Here is a 12,526-nt window from a genome sequence, read left to right as displayed (position 1 = left end):
CAAGACTTAAAGGTATACTGTTTCATTTGGCAAAAATTCATTCTGATTGTCACACTCAGGTTCTCACAATAATAGAGGAAGCAACAGCATCCGATGCACTCGGGCTCTCTGTATTCAGAGCCTACTCTGTATGAGATGCTGTGCTAGATTTGCTGAAGGTTCCTATAGGAGCAAATATTTATCACTTGAAGAGTCATACTTCAAATTAGTGCTTGAAGCAAATCAGTCATCGCTTCCCTTCTTTTCAGTTCCCACCCAGACCACCATTGCTCTGTGGTCTGAGTTGCTTTTCACCAGGGACTCTTGCTCCGGCCTAATGGTGCCGCACTTAGGTGTCTGTTCATCTCAAAGCCAATTTTCTTATTCTTTTGCTCTGAAACACTAAGTAGCTTTATTCGTGGTGTGCTGACTTAGATCGGCATTCAGGGCTCACTATGATGTTTTCGTTTCTTCTTCTTCTTTTTCTTTTTTAGCCTGAACCATTTTCTTTTGCCTCATTTTCTTCTGGTTTCCTAATGAATTCATCACTGCAACCCAATGGTCTCAATGTGGTACCTGCACCAGCTGCATCAGCATCACTCAGGAGCTTGTTACACATGTAAATTCTTGGACCCCTTCACAGCCCCAGTGAACCACAAACTGGGAAGTGGTGCCCAGCTATCTGTTCCCTGCCCCCCACCCTCAGCTATCTGTTCTAACAAGCTTTCTAGGTGATTCTGATGCATAAATTTGGGAAGCCCTATTTCAGCCAAACCTGGAGACTCATCTTTTCCAAAGTTCCTTTCCCACTGCCCTGCCTTTGTATGGAATTTCTGGAATGCTTTTCCCTCTTGGTTAAATCCTGCCTCTACTCCCAGGCTCCCTTTGAGATACCGCTTTATCTATGATACCACTCCTGATCCTATCTTTTATGGCATTATTTGGTCTTCCCTTCCTGGCACTCATCACTTAGGAACTTATATTAGTCATCTGATGTATCTGTTTCATTTTTCCTACTAAACTGAAAAGTCATAGAGGATAGAGTCTAACTCATTTTTGTACTTCATGGCACCTTATAGTAAGTGCATTTGTACGCACGCAGTAGGCTCTCTAAAAATAGTTTGTGGCTTATCGATTTTACATAGAAGATTGAGAAAACTAAGCTACTGCCCAGGAGACATATAAAAATCCTGTTCAATCAAATAGGCTCGGGCTAACTATTGTTTTGACTTATTGAAGCCAAACTAGACTTGAACATTGATGTGCCTTCAGGGAAGAAGCCAAATGTGCTAGTGTAAAAAATTCTAACCTCTCCTATTTAGCTGGAGAAGTTGAATTAGCCCTGTCACTTCACCTCGTGCCAAGAAAGCAGCTTCTATTATTCTGTCAATAATAGACTTTTATCCAGCACGGTGGAGCTTCTCTTAAATCTTCCCCATAGCACGGCTGTGCTCTCTCCCACTGATGTATTCACATAGTGTTTCATAAGAAGTGACAGTTTCCTTCTCACACAGCACTGCCCAAAAGGTGGCAAGAGCGGAGCGTGGAATTCAAGGTGGTTCGCTTTAGCATAGGCCGACGACTGGAACGAGATGTGCGAGGGCTGCCCCATTTTGCAAACCAAGGCACTGGGACGCCTGGGTGGCTCAGCGGCAGAGCATCGGCCTTTGGCCCAGGGCGTGATCCTGGAGACCCGGGATCGAGTCCCGCATCGGGTGGGCTCCCTGCATAGATAGAGCCTGCTTCCCCCTCTGCCTGTGTCTCTGCCTCTCTCTGTGTCTCTCATGAATAAATAAATAAAACCTTTAAAGAAAAAAAAAAAACAAACAAAAAACCCCAAGGTACTGCCCTTCTACAAAAGCATCCCGGTTACGGTTTCTGGTGTCTTTACAAGGGATTGCGTCTCTTGCGGTGGTTGTGATGGAACAGGGGGAAAAGAGGAAGAGATCTAAGCTAAGCGTCTTTGTGTTTTCTCTCCTTTTCTCTTCCTCCGCCCTTCCAGGCTCTGAAAGTGTTCCAGCTGGGGTTTCAGACCGGACCGACTCGCTGCAGCTCCCGAGGCGGTGCCCGCAAGGTGCCAGCGCGCGCTGCTGCGCCGCGGCAGGATGGTGCCCGCAGGCCGGCCGCTGCTGCTGCTCGTCGCGCTCCTCCTCCGCGCCCAGGCCGAGAGTAAGCCGCCCTCCCTCCCCTGCGGGCCTGGGCCCCTGACCGGTGGCTTTGTTTGCAGCTGACCCCGGGCTCCGCGCCTCTGAATGCGTTGCCTTTGGAAGCAAATCCCGAGACACTGTGGGATCCTCCTTGGCTACCCGCCAGCCTCTGAAAGGGATTATTGACGTGACTTCCTTACCATTTCCTCTCTCTTAATGCCCCTTTTCTCGTGCATCTAACTGCTCCTACTGTTTTGCCCCCCCCCCTTTTTTGATAGTCTTACCAGCCCCGTGGCAAAGATACCATGAGACCAATGATACAACAACTCAAACCGGTTAACCAGTTAGTTGATGGTGCCAATAAGTAAAGACTGTTCAGACCCATTAGACTTTTATTTAGTTTTGTGGATATTTCTCTGTTTAGAAAAATGCACAGTGTCACATTGAGCCCAATTAAACTTCCAAGCCCCTTGTAGCTGTCATAGCAGCTGTTCTAATGTACTGTTTCCGACAGCTGTCGTCGAGTACAGTATTCAAACAAATCAAGCAGAACTGACAACTTTGTGGCTGGGTGAAGGGTGTAGAAGTGTGACGAGAATTCTGTGGAGTGCAGACACCAAAGTTTGGTTTATTGGACTCAATTTATGAAACTGAGATTGTGGTCAATTAGCTTGCCAATTAATGAGAAGATCATATCTTCTTCCTAATTAGGAAGTCATTAGGTCTACCTTGTTTACATATGTTCCTTTTCCCATCTGGCCTGTGGCCTTTTGGAAGAGATAGTCCTGGAAAAAACATGTGTCTCTGGTGTGGGCTCACCGACGTGTCTGGTTTCTCCAGACTGGTACAGCTCATGAGTGAGTTGGCCATTCTCTTTGGGAGTCCCCTGGTACTATGAAAATGTGGAACATCTGCAGTCATTAACTTTTCCCTCTGCTGACTGTTTCAGTGAGATTAAATTTGACTCATGTTGAGGATGTTTCGAAGACAAGGATCCTGTGTCGTGTTGGCCCCTACCTATTAATTGAATTTTGACAAAAATTTCTTCCATAGCAGCCAATTTCTTTCTTTAAAAAGGGGCTCTGTTTTTTAAAGAGAGTTTTCCAGGACTGAAAGGAATCACGTTAATAACAGGATACATATGGAACACGCATGTTTTAAGCACATTCTCTGGTTAATAATGTATATAGTCTCCTAATTAGCACTTGAGAGTATGGGTTTAAGGTGACGCCAAGGAATGTCTAGGACAATGCCAGCAAATAATTAACCTGGAAAAGATTCAAATGAAAGATGCTTTTGTTATTTTAAAGCCATTTGTGTCAAAATCTATTTTAAAGTTTTAATCTAAATTTAGTTTATTAAAGAAATCAGGCATATGGTTTTATTTTTCTGTTTTGGCTAGAATGAAAAAGTATGTTGTTTTACAATTGTTGATTTTTGGCAAAAGCATATCAGCACCCTGGGAATCCACTTTAATTTCAGATCACAGTTTTAGAGATCTCCTTAAAGTTACTAGATATAATTATCATATATCCACAAAGTTATCCTTCTGGATAGGTAGAAATGTCGTTCTACTTTTGTTTAAATCTCTGGCGGAATGTGGCAGACTGATGTCAAGTACTCTTAAAATTGTTTTAAAACAGTCTACACTACAGATGACCGTCACCTACTCCCCTCTGGCCTATGCCTCCCTTCTCCCTCCACCTGCCCCCTTCACCACACTTCCTCTAAAGCAACCTTACAAAAACGGAAAACAAAGGCCACATTAACAACTTTTAGTTAAATTAAGATGTTTACCAGGCTATATATTTGTATGACATCAGCTTTCAACCTCAAGATGTAACCTGAAAAACAGTCTATACTGTCTTGTTCTTCCCTTTGCAACTACAGAAGGGGGCAGACTTTGCCAGATTAATTTGTTTAGTTTTGCCTTTGTCTACTTAGCCTTGGTTTAGTATGTTTTCCCTTCAGCAGATCCCTTTGGCACTGTTGAATAGGATGTATAGCCTGAGAGTTTCTGATGGAAGAGGAGAAATTGGCCATATTTCTTAAGGTGCCGTATTTTGCAATAAGAAAGAACATCCCTTATCAATCTATTGGAGGATATTCATGGCACATGAAAACACGTGGTAGAGTTGGAGATAGGATTTTAGTAACTTAAGGATGTTCAAAGAATAATTGGTAAAAAAGGATCTAGATTATCACCTATCAAATTGTGCCACTATCTTTTCATAAAACACTGAAAAAGCCCAGACATCATAAGTAGCATTGAAGAAGAATTAGACTTTTCATCATCATATAAATATAGTATTTCTGAAGCTTTCACTACAGGGGTCACTGGTTTGTTACCCTCTGTTTTGATTAGCACATTTAGCCATATTCTTCCTTTTACATAATTGTGTTTTGCATGTATACAAGGTATCAGGAGTTCTATTACAAGATTTGATAGTAATTTGTCAGAGCCATTTGAGAACTATGAAATAATTTTTTAAAAATTGTCTTCCCATTTGAGAAAGAAGACGGTGTGGGGGTGGGGAATGCAAAGAAGCCACTCTAGCTTACCACGCTGATTTAATGTGTTCTGCTCACTGCCTTTTGAAATGATTAACTCCAAAGAGCCAAGGAGTCAGGATTATCATCTGCCATGTGGAAGTCACAGTAAAGTGCTAGGTGTGATGTTGCATTAAGTAGGAGAGCTCTTATGAGCCTTGGTTCAAACCCAGGTTGAAAAATTGTGATAATATCCCTTTAGCAGAAAATTATAGTCTTCGCCAGTGCCAATTTAAAATGGCCCACAGATCCCCATTATTATTTGAAAAGGCTAGATGTATGCATGGATCTTATTTCTTTTCATCCCTGTCTCTTGAGTGAAATCATTTGGCTTGTTGTTTCTTGAATGTGTGTACACACGGTAGAGCTGTGGTCTCAGTATAACTTCTGTTCAAGCACAAACAGTAGTACTTCTTCATGTCAAGCCAACCAGCTTTCTGGTTTAGGCAGTGGCCCGATTGGGGTTCATTCTGGTTTAGGCAGTGGTGCGACTGAGGTCAAAATCTGGTTTAAGCAGTGGTCTGATTGAGGTCAATTCTGTGATAACATGCATGCACATTAAAAGTAAATTTATATTAGTGACTTCCTGGGGTATTTTTCTTTTGGGTGAATTTTCACAAGAATTTCTGGTAGTTTTATTTCATGTGTAGCTTTAGTTTTTCTTTACTAGTCATTTTTTGTTTGTTTGTTTGTTTTACCTGGTTGTGGGCTACAGACCTGCTTTTAGCACCTTCTTTCATCAAATTTGTTTCACTCTAATGAAATCACTGACTGCTTACTGTTACATTCTAGACTCAAGTTTACACTTTGACAACGGTAATTTGACCTGAATGCTTATTGGATCTTCATTAGAAACTCAAATTTTGATAGTTTAATTCCTCGAATGGCTTAGTTCATCCATTTTCTGTTGATTTTTGCATTTTTCCATCTCAGATGATGAAAGCTCCCTCACTTTCCATCCCTATCGTAAGGAAGCTTCCTGTAGTCCCTATCTACTCACTATATTCCTGTCCTACATGAAAGCAATTAGTTTTTCTTCCTTTTGGTATTCTATTATTATTGGTGAAATTCCTTTATTTCTTTGGCTTTAGAGAATAGGCTGACACCTATGCTGTATGGTAACCACTCTTACCTTATATATTTCCCATTGGGCAGTATGGGATAATGGTTAAGAAAAAACCCAGACATCATAAATAGCACTGAAAAATTTTGTATTTTGCATTTATACAAGGTGTCAGGAGTTCTGTTTCAAAATTTAATAGTAGCTTGTCAGAGCCTAAAACTATATATATACGTGTGTGTGTGTGTATACATATACACACACACACACACGTATATTCATATATATATGAATATATACACACATATATACACACACATTTATATATCACAAACCACTTAAATGATCCTTTAAAAGATAAATTGCTTGGGGGATGAAAATGTTCTGAAATTAGATTGGAGTGATGGTACTAATTGAGTAAAAACATACGAAATGCCATTGGATTGTACACTTTAAGTCAGTGATCTATATGTTGTGTAGATTATATTTCAACAAAACTGCCTAAAGCAGGAAAAATAAACTGCTGCTTAACCTAGCAGTTTGGTTGGATTCCCTTGGGTGTTTGCAACCTGAAAGGCAGGTGTGCTGGTTTCTTCAGGCCGGTTCTGATCGACATGCTCCCTGAGGAGGGCAGGAAGAAATCTAGTTCATTTACCAAGCTCATCTGTGTCTTCCTTGTATTTCTCTTCTCTAAATTTACAGATGTGTGGCAAAATAAAAACCTTGCCTTTCCCTCCTCCTCCCCCACTTCTCAACTTAAAGTAGCTGAAGTAGCAACATCCAGCTGCCTGCAACAAGGAAAATATTCCAGCTATTTTACTACTGATCCTTAAGCCCCATTGTGGAGTATCTGTGGCTTTCTGAATTAATTGCTCTCAGCAGAGCTGCACCTACCTAGTAAGGTTCAGAATATGTCACAAAATCAACCACTGTGTACACATAAAAGCATTTTATTGATTATAGAGGGACTTGATTTTTAAAAATAATCCTAGGTATGACATGTTTCTTAACTCTGATCTCTGTCTGTGATGAGGCCCGTAGCTCAAAGGATGCAACAGTATCTGAAATATTGGTGAATTACTTCTTGTTATTGCGAATAGCCTGGTGGTAGTTGATTAATCCATTCTATGATTTCCTCTTTTTTTTTCCTTTTCTAGTCTCTTAATTTCTTTAATTTTCCTCATTTATTATTTCAAATATCCTTGATTTTTTTGGGAGCCCCACTCACTCTGCTGCCCATTTTGCTTTGCTTCACTTAATCTTAGAAAAGCCCCGACCAGCGTCCATTGTGAAATTAAGAATCAAAGACAAAAGCACTGGTGATTGGATGGAAACCATTTCTCTGACCTATAGTTTTGTCTTTTCTCTTTTCCTCAGTTCGCTTTAGCTTTGTTTATTTATTCACCAAAGTCTTATGTGTATGCATGTGCACAGAGGGCTTTGTACAAAATGGGGGAGATATAAAAATTTAAAGAATTTGGTTTCATATCAGTTTGTGATCTACCTTCAGAATTCATAGCTCACTTTTTAGAATTTTCTAGAGCAATATTTTCAGAATTTATGTCCAGGTGAGAAATAGTATAAGACCATGGTCTGAGGAGCTGAGGTACATGTTCAGGTCCTGCCTCTGCTACATAATTATTCTGACCATGAGCAGGCTACAAATATCTGTGTGCCCCTTGTCTGTAAAATGAAGCTTGAGAACAGCACACTTGATGTGGTTATCGTAAGGATTAAGTAAAGAACTGCATGCAAAGCATCTTGAATCATAGGATTAAATATTCACTAAATGTTGGTTGCTATTATACTTTTTCCTCTTTAGCGTGCATCATTTCCAAGTTAGAAGCATCTATGTTTAGATCTCTGTTGACATTTATTATCCCATTAACTTCATAATGTGAGCAGTATCTTTTAAATATGTAAATATGTATCTTTATATATATTAATGCTTCCAAAGGACATTGACTCATTGGCTCATTCATGTATTTAATAGCCTTTTTAATAAATGTTTATTGGACACATTTCTTGTGCCAAGTATTGACTTAACTACTGGAGATACAATAGTGAGATAATGATCCCTGCCCCAACGGGCTTATACTCTAGAGGGATAGACAAATATTCAACATTAATCTCAAAAGTTTACACTTTATGAATGTGTTAAATGTTATGAGGGAAGAAAATAGGGAGCTTAGTGCCTTGTCTGTTCAGAAGAGTAATGGAAATCTTTCCTGAAGGAGTGACATTGTTTTTAAATTTTGAAATAATTTTAGACTTAAAAGAAGCTGATAAATTGTACAGGAATTTCCCATGTATCCTTCACCCAGTTGTTCCCAAAGTAATATGTTATATAATGACAGTTATATCAGGAAATCAACACTGGCAGGATACTATTAACTAAAGTACAGAGTTGGCTTGTTTTATATTGGCTTATTTTTTAAAGATATATAGTTCTGTTAAATTTGAGCACATGCATAGCTCTGAGGAAATGATTTTTGAGTTTGTATCTGATAGGTGAATAGAAGCTAAGTAAACAATATCTGAAAGAGCTATTATGGTCCAAGAAAGAACGTGCTCGTGAGCCCCGAGACGGGGATAACCTAGTGTATTCTGGCACTGAAAGGATGGATGTGCCTGGATCCCAGACGGTGAGGAGAGAGAATTCAAATAAGGCTGGACAATAGGCAGAGACTGTCTAATGCAAGGCCTCATAGAACTTGTTCAAGATCTTGGTTTTTATTCTAAGAACAGCTGGGGGAGTGACAGGAAGAGATTTGCATTTAAAAAACATCCCTGTGGCTGCTGGGTGGCGAGATGCTTGGAGCTAGGCCACCGAGAATGGCTCTGAGATCTGTTGGGAGGCTGCTTAAGAAGCTATGGAAATGATGGGGTACCAGGGACAGCGTGATGGAGGTTAGGGAGGCAGGACAGCCTTGGCACTGAAAAAGTATTTTAGTTGACAATTGTGAAGATATCTTTCTCTAGAACTTGAACCATGAACAGATGATTATAATTTGTAGTGAAAGAGAAAACTAGGCTAGTAATGGATAAGTAATCCTTATTTTTATTCATTTATTTATTTATTTATTTATTTAAATTTTTATTTATTTATGATAGTCACAGAGAGAGAGAGAGAGAGAGAGGCAGAGACACAGGCAGAGGGAGAAGCAGGCTCCATGTACCGGGAGCCCGACGTGGGATTCGATCCCGGGTCTCCAGGATCATGCCCTGGGCCAAAGGCAGGCGCCAAACCGCTGCGCCACCCAGGGATCCCGTAATCCTTATTTTTAATATGGCGTGATGTATGTTTCCCAAAAATATATCACTGCTCACTTTATAATTTCCCTTTTTGATTGTATTTCAGGTAATTTTATTTAAACTTATCTTTATGTTAATATCTGTGAAAAAAAAAACAGTAGAACCAGATTCAGTTTAAAATTGTGAATGAGGTTCAATAACTTACTACAAAAATATTTCGTTAGTTTTGTTCTGTGGCAGAAGTTTTAAATTCAGTCTGTATTTTGTGATGGGTTTTGCAAAATCACAGCATAGTGTTATGACAATCATTTTATAGTGCAGTTATTAAATGTGACATTAAAATATACTAAGTACTTATATCCTCATTCTAAAAAACACACAAGATTTCACCTTTGAGCTAAAAGTACAGAATGTATGACAAACCTATTAAATTAAATACAGCCCAGCACTTTTCTTTCGTGGTTGCTTATTGTCAATTTTATTTATTTTCCCCTCATTCCTTATAAAGGGATTGTTATTTATCCCCAAAAAAGTCATTTATAGCTAAGCTATCGTGGCTTCAGGTTGTTACAAAGAAAACTCCTCTAAATATCTATATTTATCCTTCAAAGTAGATTTCAATCACAACACTTCATCTAGAATACCTCATTGAGTAAATGCCCACTATGGGGTGGGGGCAGGAAGACAAGGTTATGGACAAAAATGAATGAACAGTATGACTTTGGATGCTTCAAAGATAATAAAGCAAGGTGATGTGCATGACAGTAAGTGGGGGTGAGGGAGCAGGCAGGGTGTGCCCTTTCCTATCAAGGAAGGTGTTGCTGAGCTGAGTGATAGGAAGGGATCAGCCAGGAAAAAGTGGCATTCAGGGCATCCAGACAAAAAGAGCAGTGATTTGCAGATGAGCCAGTGTTTTTCAAAGGACAAAATAAGGTCCAGAAGACTAAACATAGAATGGGAAGAGATAGGTAGGAGAGGCAGGAGAGCTAGACTCTGTAGGCCTGTGAGCCTTGTAAGGAGCTTGGATTGCTAGGCAGAGAGGTAGGGAAATAAATATATTCTTGGAATATCTACATGTGAGACCTGAGCTGGGTACTATGATCCCTTACCAGAACAAAATAAATATATTTTTTGCAAATAATGCATTGCAGGGCTGGTACAATTTCTTGGTCAAGTTATAATCCTTGTCTAAATGGCGTAACTAAAATTTCCTTTGTACCAGCCAGTATAGATTTTGAACACTAAAGCTTTCAGCTAACAAAAGCACAAATGTCTGCTTTTGGCTCTTTATCCCCGGCCAGTTTTGCTTTTCTTTTAAAGCAGATGGTAGTTTTACATTGGGAAGCATGTAATTAAGTCTGCATGTCCCTTCATCGATATCCATAGCTGGAGAGGACTAAGGAGGGCACGTATGAAAAGCAGATCTGTAATTGGAGGGTGATCGTCAACATTGACTTGCAGGGAAGAAGGGAACTTTAATAGGTCTTTTCTCTGCATGCTTCCATTTAGTCAGGGTGATAGCAATCAACTCCTAAGTGATTCTTAGCTTGTATTTCCTCTACAGATGAAAGCATTTAAATAAAAGTTTTCCTGGTTAACCTCTTCCATTGGGGGAAAAAAGAAAAGAAAAAGATCTTTATTGCTCATGTGATTTAACATATTTCAACTTAGTTTTAAGTACAGCAGGGATATAAGGTAATAAATATAATAAGGATTATTAAACCATAACTTCAGTGTATTTACTGTAAAATATAGTACATGTTGTAAACAACGAGATTCGCCTTAAATTCTAGCCCTTCTGCTTGCCTGGAGCAGTTTTCTTAATTCTCCCGACCCTCTGGGAATGCTAAAGTACATTACCTGCTACAGGCGGATATTCAGGAAAGGTTTGTTTTCATCCTGTTGTAGATACTGTGATGCCTGACGTCTGCAGAAATCAGCTATCTAGGCTTTTCACTACTTGTGATGACTTTCAAGTCAAGGGATTAAGCTCAGATACTTTAAAGCAGCAACAAACAAAACACACAAATAGATAAAAACACCCACATCATAGATTTGTATGTTACCTGTGTGCTGGACTCTAAGTGAAGTCTCCCCGCTCAGTGTTTCTGCCATCAGTTTGCTGCTGGCACTATTGAAATTTAGGGCTAAGTAATCCTTTACTGTTGGGGACTGCCCTGAGTATTGTAGGATGTGTAGCCACATCCCTGGCTTCTAACCTTAGCACCCCAGGCTTCAGATGTGACAACCAAAATGTCTTTGGATGTTGCTCAATGTGTCCTGGGAGGCAAAATCACCTGTGGTCTAGAACCACTAGTAGCAAGCACATCAGCTCTGGAACAGAATGTGGGGCACAGGTTAAGAGAGGTAAATACTCCTCTTCTAACTTCTGTGGGGTTTGGAAAGAGGAAATTTTGTCAGACGTATGACAGACCTTTCGCATGTTCTCGAACTCAGCTATGCCAACTAGGAAAGATACAGTTCTGTTTTGTATCTGTTAATAACCAAAGTCAGATTGTCTGATCTCTTCATGTCTCAGTTTTGTGGTCTAGAACATCAGATGGTAACGGTACGGTTGCTGTGAGGAATAAATACTAAGCAATGTAAGGTGATTACAACTATGCCTTTAAACATAGGAGGCACTCAATAAATGTCAGCCAGTGTTGTTGTATTAACTGTGCATTTTATACTATATGAATTTATTTCTGTTCTGTTATTTTTATTTTAGCAATAAAAAGGAGTTTTATCTTCTAGCAATGATTGTGATAATACCTTTCCCCTGCATAATTACTTAAACACTTTTGGAGTGCCTGGGTGGGCTCACTCTCTGAAGCATCTGCCTTCCACTCAGGTCATTATCCCAGGGTCCTAGGATCGAGTCCTGCATCAGGCTCCCTGCTCAGTGGGGGGCCTGCTTCTCCCTCTGTCCTGTGCTTGTGCGGTCTCTCGTTCTCTCTCTTTCTCTCAAATAAATAATTAAATCTTTTTAAAAAAAATCTTAAAAAATAAACACTTTTTATCTTTAGTCTAATTTGTTCTTGAACACTCTAGGAGTAGGCAATCAGTATACCTTTTATTATAAACACTTCTCAGAGAAAATAAACCAAAGGTCAGAACAGGTGACCTACCTGGAGCAAAAAAGTGAATAGGTGATGGTGAAGGGCCTAGAACTCTGCTCTCTTGACTCCTTGTCTGGGCAAGGAGGCAGGTCAGTTCAAAGAGGGCAAGTTCAAGAATTCCAAATGCATGGCAGTCTGAGCCATGTGCAGAGGGCCCAAGTGATGCCACCAGAACAGCAGGCCCCGGAGCCCAGCTCTGCTGTGGGTGTCCAGAAACCCTGCTGATCATCCGAGTGAGGATTCACAGTCATGGAGGAAAGATTAGATCATATCCACAGTTTATGCACTACATGAGAATTGGAGAAGCATCAAATGGCTTTTAGAAAAGCTCCTGTGCCATTTCAATTTAACAAAGGAGAAAATACTATCAGTTTGGAAAATGTTGCATTCTGTGCAGCCAGTGTTTTATTATAAAA

At 39.9% G+C, this 12,526-nt stretch overlaps 1 protein-coding gene across 38 annotated transcripts in view; it reads left to right on the top strand.

Annotated features, from left to right (window-relative positions):
* The window catches only part of PTPRD (protein tyrosine phosphatase receptor type D), a 2,185,700-nt gene that overhangs the window by 1,784,235 nt on the left and 388,939 nt on the right, over nucleotides 1-12,526 (top strand). For all 38 annotated transcript variants that reach the window (XM_049116106.1, XM_049116100.1, XM_049116099.1 and 35 more), the window contains one exon: nucleotides 1,982-2,148. In XM_049116106.1, coding sequence (XP_048972063.1) covers nucleotides 2,085-2,148 — 64 coding nt within the window. In that variant the 5' untranslated portion in view covers nucleotides 1,982-2,084. The remainder of the gene's footprint in view (nucleotides 1-1,981; nucleotides 2,149-12,526) is intronic.

Source organism: Canis lupus, chromosome 11 (assembly GCF_003254725.2).
Source record: "Canis lupus dingo isolate Sandy chromosome 11, ASM325472v2, whole genome shotgun sequence".
Lineage (NCBI taxonomy): Eukaryota > Metazoa > Chordata > Mammalia > Carnivora > Canidae > Canis > Canis lupus.
The sequence above is the reverse complement of the archived record's forward strand: the minus strand, read 5'-3'. Positions and strand labels throughout refer to the sequence as shown.